Source organism: Vombatus ursinus, unplaced genomic scaffold, assembly GCF_900497805.2.
Source record: "Vombatus ursinus unplaced genomic scaffold, bare-nosed wombat genome assembly UNPS02014781.1, whole genome shotgun sequence".
Lineage (NCBI taxonomy): Eukaryota > Metazoa > Chordata > Mammalia > Diprotodontia > Vombatidae > Vombatus > Vombatus ursinus.
This window is the reverse complement of record NW_020954559.1, coordinates 24,624,803-24,635,907: the sequence shown is the minus strand read 5'-3', so window position 1 is coordinate 24,635,907 and position 11,105 is coordinate 24,624,803. Positions and strand designations below refer to the sequence as shown.

The 11,105-nt window shown below is 38.0% G+C and overlaps 2 protein-coding genes across 4 annotated transcripts in view; both read left to right on the top strand.

Annotated features, from left to right (window-relative positions):
- Nucleotides 1-1,488, top strand: part of LOC114046094 (KDEL motif-containing protein 1) — a 22,419-nt gene extending 20,931 nt beyond the window's left edge. For both annotated transcript variants that reach the window (XM_027866337.1, XM_027866336.1), the window contains exon 12: nt 1,420-1,488. In XM_027866337.1, the coding sequence (XP_027722138.1) occupies nt 1,420-1,437 (18 nt within the window). In that variant the 3' untranslated portion in view covers nt 1,438-1,488. The remainder of the gene's footprint in view (nt 1-1,419) is intronic.
- A 9,141-nt stretch (nt 1,489-10,629) lies between these two features.
- LOC114046243 (testis-expressed protein 30-like) overlaps nt 10,630-11,105 on the top strand; it is a 17,769-nt gene continuing 17,293 nt past the window's right edge. The window contains exon 1 of one of the 2 annotated variants that reach the window (XM_027866502.1): nt 10,630-10,721. The gene's annotated coding sequence lies outside the window, so the exon portion shown is untranslated. Of the gene's footprint in view, nt 10,722-10,920; nt 11,097-11,105 lie in introns of those variants that run through there. The other variant, XM_027866503.1, reaches the window with a different exon arrangement.

The following is an 11,105-nucleotide window of genomic DNA, read 5'->3' as shown; positions in this document are numbered from 1 at the left end:
ACACACACACACACACACACACACACACACACACAAGATATATAGATGTGGATCTTATGAAAAGGCCAAATAGACTTTTTATTAAAGGCCTCTGAGATCAAGGGAATTGATAAGGTTGAGTTTTCCAGGATCTTATGTAAAACTTATGAAAGGTTTTTTTTTCATCAAGGTGTACATAGTTCTTAGAGTCTTCTATATTTTTTTAAATGAGTTCAGTATACCTGAACTTTACTTATTTAAAAGTTCATATGTATATTCATGGAAAGTATTTTCATGTTACTGATCTTAATAAGCCCCTGGACTAGAATATGTAAAGACTTCTATGTAAACATGCTTTGAAAGTGAGTAGGTATCCATTAATATCTATTTTTATCATACTTTTATTGCATGAAGACTATATTTCATTTTTAAAAATAGATTAAATGATTTCCCCTGTAAGTGTTTATAATAGTACAGAATTGATTTGCGGGATTATATTCCTGGATTCTCCAAGTTTTATTATTTCTTAAAATCTCAGAGCTAGAGTTTCTCCTTAATAATGAGTTTTCTATTTTTAATGTAGACAATATTAGTCTCTCCTTTAGGTCCCTAGTGTAATAATAATATAAAAAAGTTATGGTACCCACATTCATGTTGCCTAGTCAATCATCCTTCTACACTAGCATAATGAAGGACTAGGTTTTTTAGGGATGATTTTATAATGTAAGATTATTGAAATCTATTACCTACAACTATTCTACCTACAACTATTCTAATTATTGCATAATTTGTTCTACCACCCAACCCAGCTTTCCCTAATGGCTAACTAGGCAAAGACCCAGGAGGTAATTGGTAGGAAAAAGATAGCTCACTGCCAGTTAGTGGAAGGTCGAAAAAGAAGAAAGACATTAGCCATAGGCTATAATTATACCCTGTGTACATTATTTAAGCAAAGTAAGGTCTGGGCAGTAGAACTGCCTCTCTTCCACATCCTGCCTTTTTATGATTTGAAGTAAATACAGAAAACCTTAGAGATTATCAAGTCTGAGACCTTCTTTTTGCAGGTGGGAAAAGGGAATCCCATAGAGTTTCAGTTGCTTAAGGTCACACATTCAAGTATTTGACAAGATTATAATCAAAGCCAGCACTAACCTCCAGTTCTCCTTACTCCTAATCTCTCTTCTTTTTTCTCTGCCATATTCTCTTTTCTCCTTAGTGACTGCTCTTGGCATTCATTTTCACCCAATTTTTCCTAAGCATTTAGGGTTAAAGTTAGAGTAGGAGAGTCCACAACATTATTTACCTTGGGTCCAGAGGCCCCAAGTAAGTAAGAGCCCTGGCGTCCTTCCTATTTTACATACTAAGAAATAATAAAGAAATACAGTAATAGGAATGAAAGGATTGTGTAGGTATTAATAACTTTGTTCTTTATAATTTCAGGCCAAAGATGAACTCTGAAGTTAAGAAATGTCTTTTCTTGGAATGTTGGTGCTCAGAATAGTTCCTTAAGAAAAAAAAAAGATTATTTTTATTACAATACTTAAGTGAACAAAAATAAAACTTTGCAGTGCAATGTTTCAAATTATGAAAAGACAATTTTTTTCTTTTATTATGTAGTGTATTCCCAGGACTTTGTTTAAAACACATTTTTACAGTTTTGTAATAAAAGAATAAAATCATCATTATGTTAAAGTCTTGTGTTATATGGAGTGAATTGTTTGTTATATCTATACAATGAAAGAATTTTTTCCCTGAACAACATTTCCTGGAGAACATAACAGATTCAGGGTTTTTCTCAAGATGAATTTGTCATTTCAGGAGATGGACTCATTCTTTCAAGTCAATAGTGATCCATGTCATGCCAAATATTAAAAGACAATTGAATAATAGAATCTTAGAATCAGAAGGAATATTTCTTAATCAAATTTAATTTTTTCAATTAACAAACATTTATTTTTTCTTCCTCTCAAACCTCCCACCCCCCAAATTGGTTAAAGAAAAAAAAAAGGAAAAAAAATTATAATTGAACATTTGTAAAAAATATGATTAGTGAGTAAAACAAATTCCCTCACTGACCATGGCAAATATATGTCTCATTCTGCACCTTGAATCTAAAATTTCTCTGTCACAGGGTGGGTAGCAGAATTCGTCATAGATCCCATGAAATCATACTTGGTCATTGAATTGATTATAGTTCTTAAGTGGTTCAAAGTTGTTTCTTAACAATGTTGTTATTGTGTAAATTATTCTCCTGGTTTTTCTCACTTCACTTTGCATCAGTTCATACAAGTCTCCCCAGATTTCTCTAAACCATCCCTTTTGTCATTTCTTATAGCATAATAATATTCTTTTGTGTTCATACTAATTTGTTCAGTATAATAATAGTAATACTAGGTAAAAGGGTATGCACATTGGTGACTCTGGGGGTATAGTTACAATTTGCTTTCCAGAATGGCTCCACCAACAATGAATTAAAGTCCCTGTTTTCTCAAAATCCTTCCATCACTTTAATTTTCTTTTTTTGATTTCCTGTAACTCCTCCTATCCATTAGCCCAAGTTTTGCCCTCTAGTGCCACACAGTACATACTTAATAAATGTTTTGTTTTGTAATTAAGGTCATGGTCTGCTGAAGACAGGTTCAAGAGCTTCCGAATTTCAGTTAAGACTCATTGAAACTTCTTCAGCTGCCTTGGTCATTAGTCTCTTCACCTTTTTTAATGGCATACTTTTACTTGGGAAATATAGTTGTATAGATGGAGGTGGATCTTAGGTATTACCATTAAATGTGTTTGCTGTTACATAAGCCAGATGCTCCCCATGCCTAAAAGCACCCCATGTGGGACTGAGACACACTTGGTGTGTTTTGGGAAGACATATTGTGTATTTATCAGGAAATGCTATTTGTTATTGAGAAATTTTGATGTGTGAGATGCTTATACACTGGGCAACTGAGAGATGTTCCATGTGTCAGTGGGAAAGCGAAAATACCAGAGTGAAAAGAACACTAAACTTGGAGTCAGAAGACATGTGTTTTAATATCAGCTCTACTATGTGCTAGCTGTGTGATCTTGGGCAAGTCATTTAACTTCTCTGGGACTCAGTTTCTTCATCTGAAAAAACAAAGTGAATTTTTTTAAATCATGAAGTTAAAAAGCTTTCCTTATACAAAGAAGAACAGAAAAATAGGATTGTATGATATTGTGAAATTATATTATAGTGGTTCTCAAAGTGTGGTCTGTGGACCTCCAGGGAGATGCACACACACAATATATATATATTATATTAATATAATATTAATTAATATTATATTAAAATTATATTATAGTGGTTCTCAAAGTGTGGTCTGTGGACCTCCAGGGAGATACACATACACACACACTATATATATATATATATAGTGTGTGTATGTGTGTGTGTATATATATATATACACACATACATATATATACATGTGTATATATGACATATATGTATATATGACATATGTATATAAAGACATTTCTTAACATATATATGTATGTATATATGTATATATCTACTTGTGGGAAGCCAGATTTTCATGTACTTCAACCAAAACAATATGTCACCACAGATTAAATAAAAAGGCAGATATGAGAATCTATCTGTCTTCTATTCAGCCAGACACTAAAGAGGTTTGCAAAAAATATATAAAACAATGTCACTCTTCTCACTTTTTTGGGGGGGGAATAGTTACTTTTCATAAAAATGCTTTATTATTGTAAATTAATATTTTAAAAATATATCCATTTTCATTTATGATATAGTAAATATCAATAGATATAACTCACATAAACCAAAGCTCTTTGATGTCCTCAATTTTTAAGAGTGTACAGGGTCCTGAAAACAAAAAGTTTAAGAACATTTGCTACATGCCTCTTGGAATTTGTTTTTTAAGTCCATATTAAACACATTGGTTCCAATGCTGTGGTGCTTGCCTCTATCCCCCTTTCTGCTCCCTTCTGTGTATTTTAAAAAATATTCCCATGTATTTTCCTCATTTTTTCTGGTATCACTAAATTTTTATAACTACCTTCCCCACTCCCTCCCTAAGAAAAAGAAGAGAAAAGGTCTCCCATAACAAATAAATATGAACTTGATATCTACAGGTCTTTCCTACAGACCTACCAAATTAAACCACCTAAGACAACTTTAGAAGCTTTGTTGGTTCCCCACCTTTGGGGTGGCATTTAGTATATGAAAGAAGTAACTTATTAAATTCAGGTCTACTTAATAGCACCTCAGTGGGTTAAGAGAATTAATCTATCATCTAGAAGCTCTTAATCTATTACCAGTAAGTAGTTATTAGGAGAATTTAGCTCATTGTTTCTAAAGTTAAAGGTCTGTAAACTGAATTTCTGAGACTATATTTTATCTTCTATATATGATAGTAAGGCCCTGTTATAATTAGTTATGGGTAGTTTTAACCCTACCCTTACACAATCATACTATTTCAGAGATGGAAGGACCATTAGAGATGTACTATAGCCATTTTATAGAGAAAAGAGCTGGGGCACAGAGAGAGAAGGAAGGAAGGAAACAAACATTTATTGAGCACCTACTATGTCAGGTCCTATGCTAAATACTTTATAAGTATTATCTCATTTGATCTTCATTATAACCAGGAAGTGTAGATGCTACTATTATCCTCATTTTACAGTTGAGGAAACTGAAGCTGAGAGAGGCTAAGTGACTTACCCAGTGACACACAACTAGTAAGTGTCTGAGGTAGGATTTGAACTCAGATCTTCCTGAATCCCAGACCAGTACTCTCTCCACTAATTGAGGTAAGAGAGGAGGGAAGGGAAGCCTCATGGAGAGTAAAGACTAGACTCCGGTTCTCTTTAGTTCTTTCTACCACACTGCACCACTCTTCAACTCCCACACCACATCAAAACTGCTAGTGCTTTCCCATTCCAAAATTAGCTTGTATATACTTTATATATATTTTGTATTTACTTAAGTCGGTACACGTTTCCTTGATTAAATGTAAGGTCCTGTAGGGCTCTTTCTTTTTTTGTCTTTGTATCCCCAACATTTGCCACAGTGCTTGGAACACAGTAGGTACTTAATTAATGCTCATTAATCAATATCTCCATTAAGAAGGACCTCTGCAATCTGAAGGACTATAAAGTGATAAGCAGTCACTAAGTCCTTTTGAAAGGACTTCCTTCCCCCCACCCCATTGATTTTAGGATGGGGAAGTAGAATTTCCAGGATAAATTATTATTATTATTATTTTTCCAACTTAAATGGATTCACCCATTTAAAATTTAAAAAATTATGTTGAATTTTTATTTATTTTGTTAAACATTTCTCAATTTTAATCTGATTCATATCTCTTTGTTGATCTTTTCACTTCCCATCCTGTGAATTGTGAATTGTGATTCAAGCTTTAGTAATAATCAAGGAGGTACTAAAATACTGGCTTTTAAAAAATAGAATGATAGTGAGCTTGCTGTCTCAGGAGATACTCAGGGGAGTTTTGTAGAGGGAATTCTTCCATTGTGAAGAAGGTTGCAATAGATGTCCTCCATGACCCCCTCCAATTTTAGATTTCTGTGATATTGATCTTTTTGTAAAGGAAGCCTGTGCTAAAATCCCCATTGTCCATATCTCACTGTGGCTTGAAAGTGAGCTTGGGATCTCAAAGGCTATGCCAGTAGAACCTAAGCTCTGTTAGGCCCTACCAAGCAGGGGAAACTTGGAGCACGAGCCTAGAAATAGTCTGTGTCTATGTTGTCTAAGGATTTGCCCTGAAGAGGCTCGTCACCATCAGGTTGGCCACCATGTTATAACATTTTCAGCCAGAGCAGAAACTGTCTCCTGTGCTGTGGAAGGTGTTCCCCTCTGCATCTACATCGTGGATTCTTGAATGACTGAAATTAGCACAAAAGCAACAAGTAGACTAAGTAGGATTTGGAAGAGCAAGAGTAGTTTCAGGAAATTTTATGGCTCAGGTGGTGCTAATTTCTGCAATCTTTCCAACTCCTTCTCCTCAGGTCACATCATTAAGCATAGAGAGGTATAGATAGACACATCCCAGTGTCCAAAAAATATGTACCAATCTATACTTAAGTTGGTCAGAATTCTTGAGTAATTCCATCAAGGTTGCTCGTCTTTACAATGTTATTCTTTTCTCTTCACTCTGTATCATTTCATAAAGCCCTCCCAGGTTTCTCATCCCTTTAATCATTTAAAAAAGTAGTATTTAAATAGTATTCCATCACAGCAGCTAGGTTGGTTCAATGGATAGAGTGCTGGGCCTGGAGTCAGGAAGACCTGAGTTCAAATCTGGCCTTAGACACTTAGTAGCTGTGTGACCCTGGTCAAGTCATAACCTGTGTTTACTTTAATCCGTTGAAGAAAGATATGGCAAACCACTCCAGTATCTTTGCCAAGAAAATCCCATGGACATTTTGGTCCATGCAGTCATGAAGAGTTGGATACAATGGAACAACAAAAGTATTCTATTGTATTCATATACTATAATTTGTTCAGTCATTCCCCAACTGACAGGTACTCCTTTAGTTTTCAGTTCTTTGCCAACATAAAACAAGGGCTGCCATAAATATTTTTATACGTATGGTCCTCTTCCTCTTCCTTTGATCCCTTTGGGCTATAGGCCTAGTAGAAGTATCACTGGGTCAAGTTAAGTCAGGTCAACAAGTAAAGTAAAAATGCATTTATTAAGTACTTACTATGTCAGGCACTGTGGTAAGTGCAGAAAATACAAATACAAGAAGAAATACAATCCCTCCCCTCAAGAAGCTTATATNTATGTCAGGCACTGTGGTAAGTGCAGAAAATACAAATACAAGAAGAAATACAATCCCTCCCTAATCTAATGGTAGAATACAACATAAAAAGGAAGCTGAAAAGTAAGGTAGGGAGAGGGAGAGATGAAGGTACAAGGTTGGAGAACGGTAAAGAAAGTCTACATATTTAGGAATGCATTCATTTCTTGGAAAGAAATGAAGACATAGCTAACTTAGGCATCCTCCTTAAAATGGAGGCTATGAGGTGAACCAGACAATCAAAGGAATGGATGTTACTTTCAATCTTTGAAATTCAAAGTGAGTATAGTGAGCTTCCAGGGTAAAGAGGTTTCTATGGAAGGGGAGATAAAATCTAGAGAGTCAGGAGTGCAGACATTTTAGTGACTTTTGGGGAATCATTCCAAATTATTTCCTAGAATACTTGTTCCATTCATTTCTCCACCAACAATGCATTAATGTGCCTGTTTCCCCTGCAGCTCTTCCAATATTTGCCATTTTCCTTTTTTGACAACTCAGCCAATCTGATAGGCATGAATCAGAACCTCGGAGTTGCTTGAAATTTGCTTTTCTTTATTAGTGATTTGAAGCACTTTTTCATATAGTTGTCAATAGTTTGGATGCCTTTCTTTGAGAACTGCCTTTCCATAAAAAAGTTATATATAAAGACATTTAATTATAAAACCAATTGTTTATTACGTGCATTATTACTTATACAAATCATGAGGTATTTGAAGCACTTTTGTAGTATATGGTATGGTTCCCGGTATCAATCAGAAAGTGCTTTAAATTAGACAAAGCAGACTCACTTTAAACAACTCAAACATAATCAGAAAGGTAAGTTTGTTGTGGTTTCATGGAGTGTTGTGAAGGTCGTCTCAAGGAATCCAGACTCAGACCACTTCCAACCCAAGTGAAGGCATTTATTGAGAGTGACACCTCCCCATTGGGCTAAGTTCCAAGAGGAACTAGCAGCTTCAGTAAGACAAGACAGGTAATTTTATAGTATAATGATGCTGATTACACAAGAGAAATTATGTAAAAAAGTCAGGAAGGGTTTGTCAAGGGATTTGGTAATAGGGGAAGGGTCTTAGCCTTGGAGGAACTGCCCATGCGATTACCCCCAATGCATAACAGAAAAACCCTTTTGGAGGGCATTAATATATTATGATGATATTGTAATAAGCCTGTCTACTTCATAAGTTTACTCTAGATCAGTTCTTTAACTATTATTGTGCAGGTACCTACTTAGGGAAAGTCCTTTCTATTGTTTTGGGCCCACATCCTGCTCAGGAGTCCTGGTGGTGCTGCTTTCTGATTGACTGATTGTTGTAGTCCTGTCTGGGATTAAACAGATGTGGTTGTGGTTGAATGCATGGACATACCTGCTGTTTCTGAGGGAAATATGATGAATGGGTCTGGGGGCAGTGGCTAGCTAGAGGTGGTGTCTAACATTCTAACACATGGGCATACCTGTTGTTCTAGTGCGGCAGTGAGGCATACATGAGGAAGTTAGGATATTGAATGGGGGCTTGGCAGTGGCTAGATAGGGGCAGGGGCTGTATTGAGTCTGGGGTCAGTGGCTACTAGGGACAGTGGGCCTGCTATTCAGTGAGGCCTATGATTGAGTCTGGGGGCCTGTGGTTAAAGCCAGATTATGTGGTTAAATCAGGACATGCCTGCTGTGAGGCCCATAAGGAAGTTAGAATATTGGGGCTGGGGACAGCTTCATTAGGATTCCATCAAATTTACTGGGGAATTGAGGCAAATGGGATGGAGAAGAGAATGAATGAGTGAATGAGTAAAAAAGCATTTGTTAAAGCGATAAAGTTAAACGCCTACTATGTGTCATACACTGTTCTAAACACTCAGAGGAAACCATGAATTATAAAGCTAATTACCTACTACATGTCAAACCCTGTTCTAAACTCCTAGAGAAAAGCATCAATTATTTTGTTCCAAAGCCCAATAAATCCATTTTAGATTATTTGCTACTTTCTGATCTTTGTCCATGTGGTCTTTGGATCTCTTCTAATGATATTGATGTGAAAGCAGGACTTTCCACATAGAATCTGTATATCTAAGGACTAACTCTTCCAACCTGGACAGATAAAACAATCTCCTTTGGAACCCTCAGCACTATTATTACTCATCTTTGGAATTAGGGCTATTTTATGCAGAGTTAAGCACAGGACTGATTACTGAACTAAAGAACATTTAATCTTCTAGTACTTAAATCCTGAAAACATTTCCTAAATGCTACCAAATGCTGCAAATTCTTTTCTCACTGTCTTGCCTCTGGCCCTTTACCAGCTGAGACAGGGTTGGAGAATCTTGTAGAAGAAAAAAATAACTCACTTTACCTTTTGATCACTGTGAAAATTTCCCTGTTCTGAAATTTCATTAGCAAGTTTTTGAGGAAATTTTTTTTTTCTTGGTGAGGCAATGGGGGTTAAGTGACTTGACCAAGGTCACACAGCTAGTATGGGTCAAGTGTTTAGTCTGAGGCAGGATTTGAACGCAGGTCCTCCTGACTTCAGGGCCGGTGCTCTATCCACCGCTCCACCTAGCTGCCCTTTGAGGAAATTTTTAAAAGATTTCACCTGTCAAGGCAATTATCTCTGGCTTAAGGGAGACTAATGAATGCTCAGTGTACTTCCAAATTTATACTCTAGAATCATGAGTCACTTCCATAGAGCTATTTGAAGTGGGAAAAAGTCTGGTAACAAAATGCTTTAGCAATTTTGTTCCTCTATATATACTACTTGCAACAGAAAAGAGAGCTGGAACTGGGCCAGGAAACTGGGGAAAAGCAGTAATAAAATGTATGATTACAAAGAAGACCAACTTCTGAAATACTGTTTTCAAAATATTAAACAAGTTCATGGACCCCAGGTTGAGAAATCTTGGATTAGATAACCTCTAATAGATCCCATGGAGCCAGGTAGGTGGTGCAGTAGATACAGGATCCAGCTTGGATTCAGGAAGATCTGAGTTCAAATTCCACCACAAATACTTACTAGCTGTGTGAACCTGGGCAAGTCACTTAACTCCATGTTAAATGCCTCAATTCCTCAGTGTGTAAAATTCGGACACACTCGAGAAGGAAATGGTGGACTCCAATATCGTTGCCAAGAAAACCCAGTTTGCAAAATAAAATAGGACACGACTGAACAACAAATAGATCCCTTGGAAAGTAGTTTTTTTTTCTTTTTTTAAACCTTAATTTTATTGGGGGGAGGGGTCACTGATGGGGCTGCAAGATTGGGGTGCTATGTTTTCCAGGATGGTAGCAGTGAAGATGAGCGATTGCTCAAAGGCATCTGTGCTAATAGTGAATGGAGGACTGGGTCTCCCCGATTCGGGATGCCCTTAGTTCAAATTCTGACTCCTACAGTTAACGAGCCGTGGGACCTGGGGCGAGTCGCTTAAACCTCCCCTGGCCTCCATTTTCTCAACCTCAAAATGAACCTCATCCCTTCCCTATCGTCAAGAGGTTTGCTACGTACTCGGGACATAGTAGGTGCTCAATAAATGCAAGTCCCCTTCTCCCTTTTTCTTTTCCCCTTCCAGCTCTGAATCCAGTAAGAGACTAAAGTTTTTTTCTCTCTCTGGCGCTGGATGCAATTCAGGAGCGCCGCTAGTTCACCCAACCCGCGGATTCGCGTGACTATTAGCAGCTGGGCATCGAGCCTGGCATACAGAAGGCGCTCAATAAATGTCCACGGACTGTTTTATTATTGAGTAGCTACGGCAGCTGAGAGAGTAGCCCAGGACAGCAATCGTTAACGGCGGCGGCGTGCGGCGTGCGGCGTGCGGCGTGGGGAGGGGCCAAGATCCAGGAAAAGACAAATCAGACCCAGGGCCTACCACCGGGGAGGGTGGGAGGTGGGGTAGAAAGAGCCAAGCTCCCGGAAGCACGCCCGCGGACTCCGGGCTTTTTCCAGGTAAGCAGGGTTTGGAACAAAGCAAGCGAGCCCCTCCCGGATCCTGTGCGCAACTGTGCCAGCGTGCACACGATTGCACACGATTGCACCAGCGTGCAACGCTGAACGGAACCTCCAAACTAGCTTGATTGGTGCATTCGGATTCAACTAATCAATTCCCCGCGCGGGTCTCCCCGCCCTTCGCTGCTTCCTCGGGTGTGCTGTGGCTGCTGCGTGTCGCGCCCTGATTGGAGGAACTGTCATCTGGGAGGAAGTTCTCGTGCTTAATTGCCACTCTTAGATAACTTAGATAATTGCCACAGTGAGCCAACTGTGCAGTGGGCTTTCCCCAGCTAGACCGTAAGCGCCCCCAGGGCAGGCAGCGGCATTGCTTAGGTATTGCGC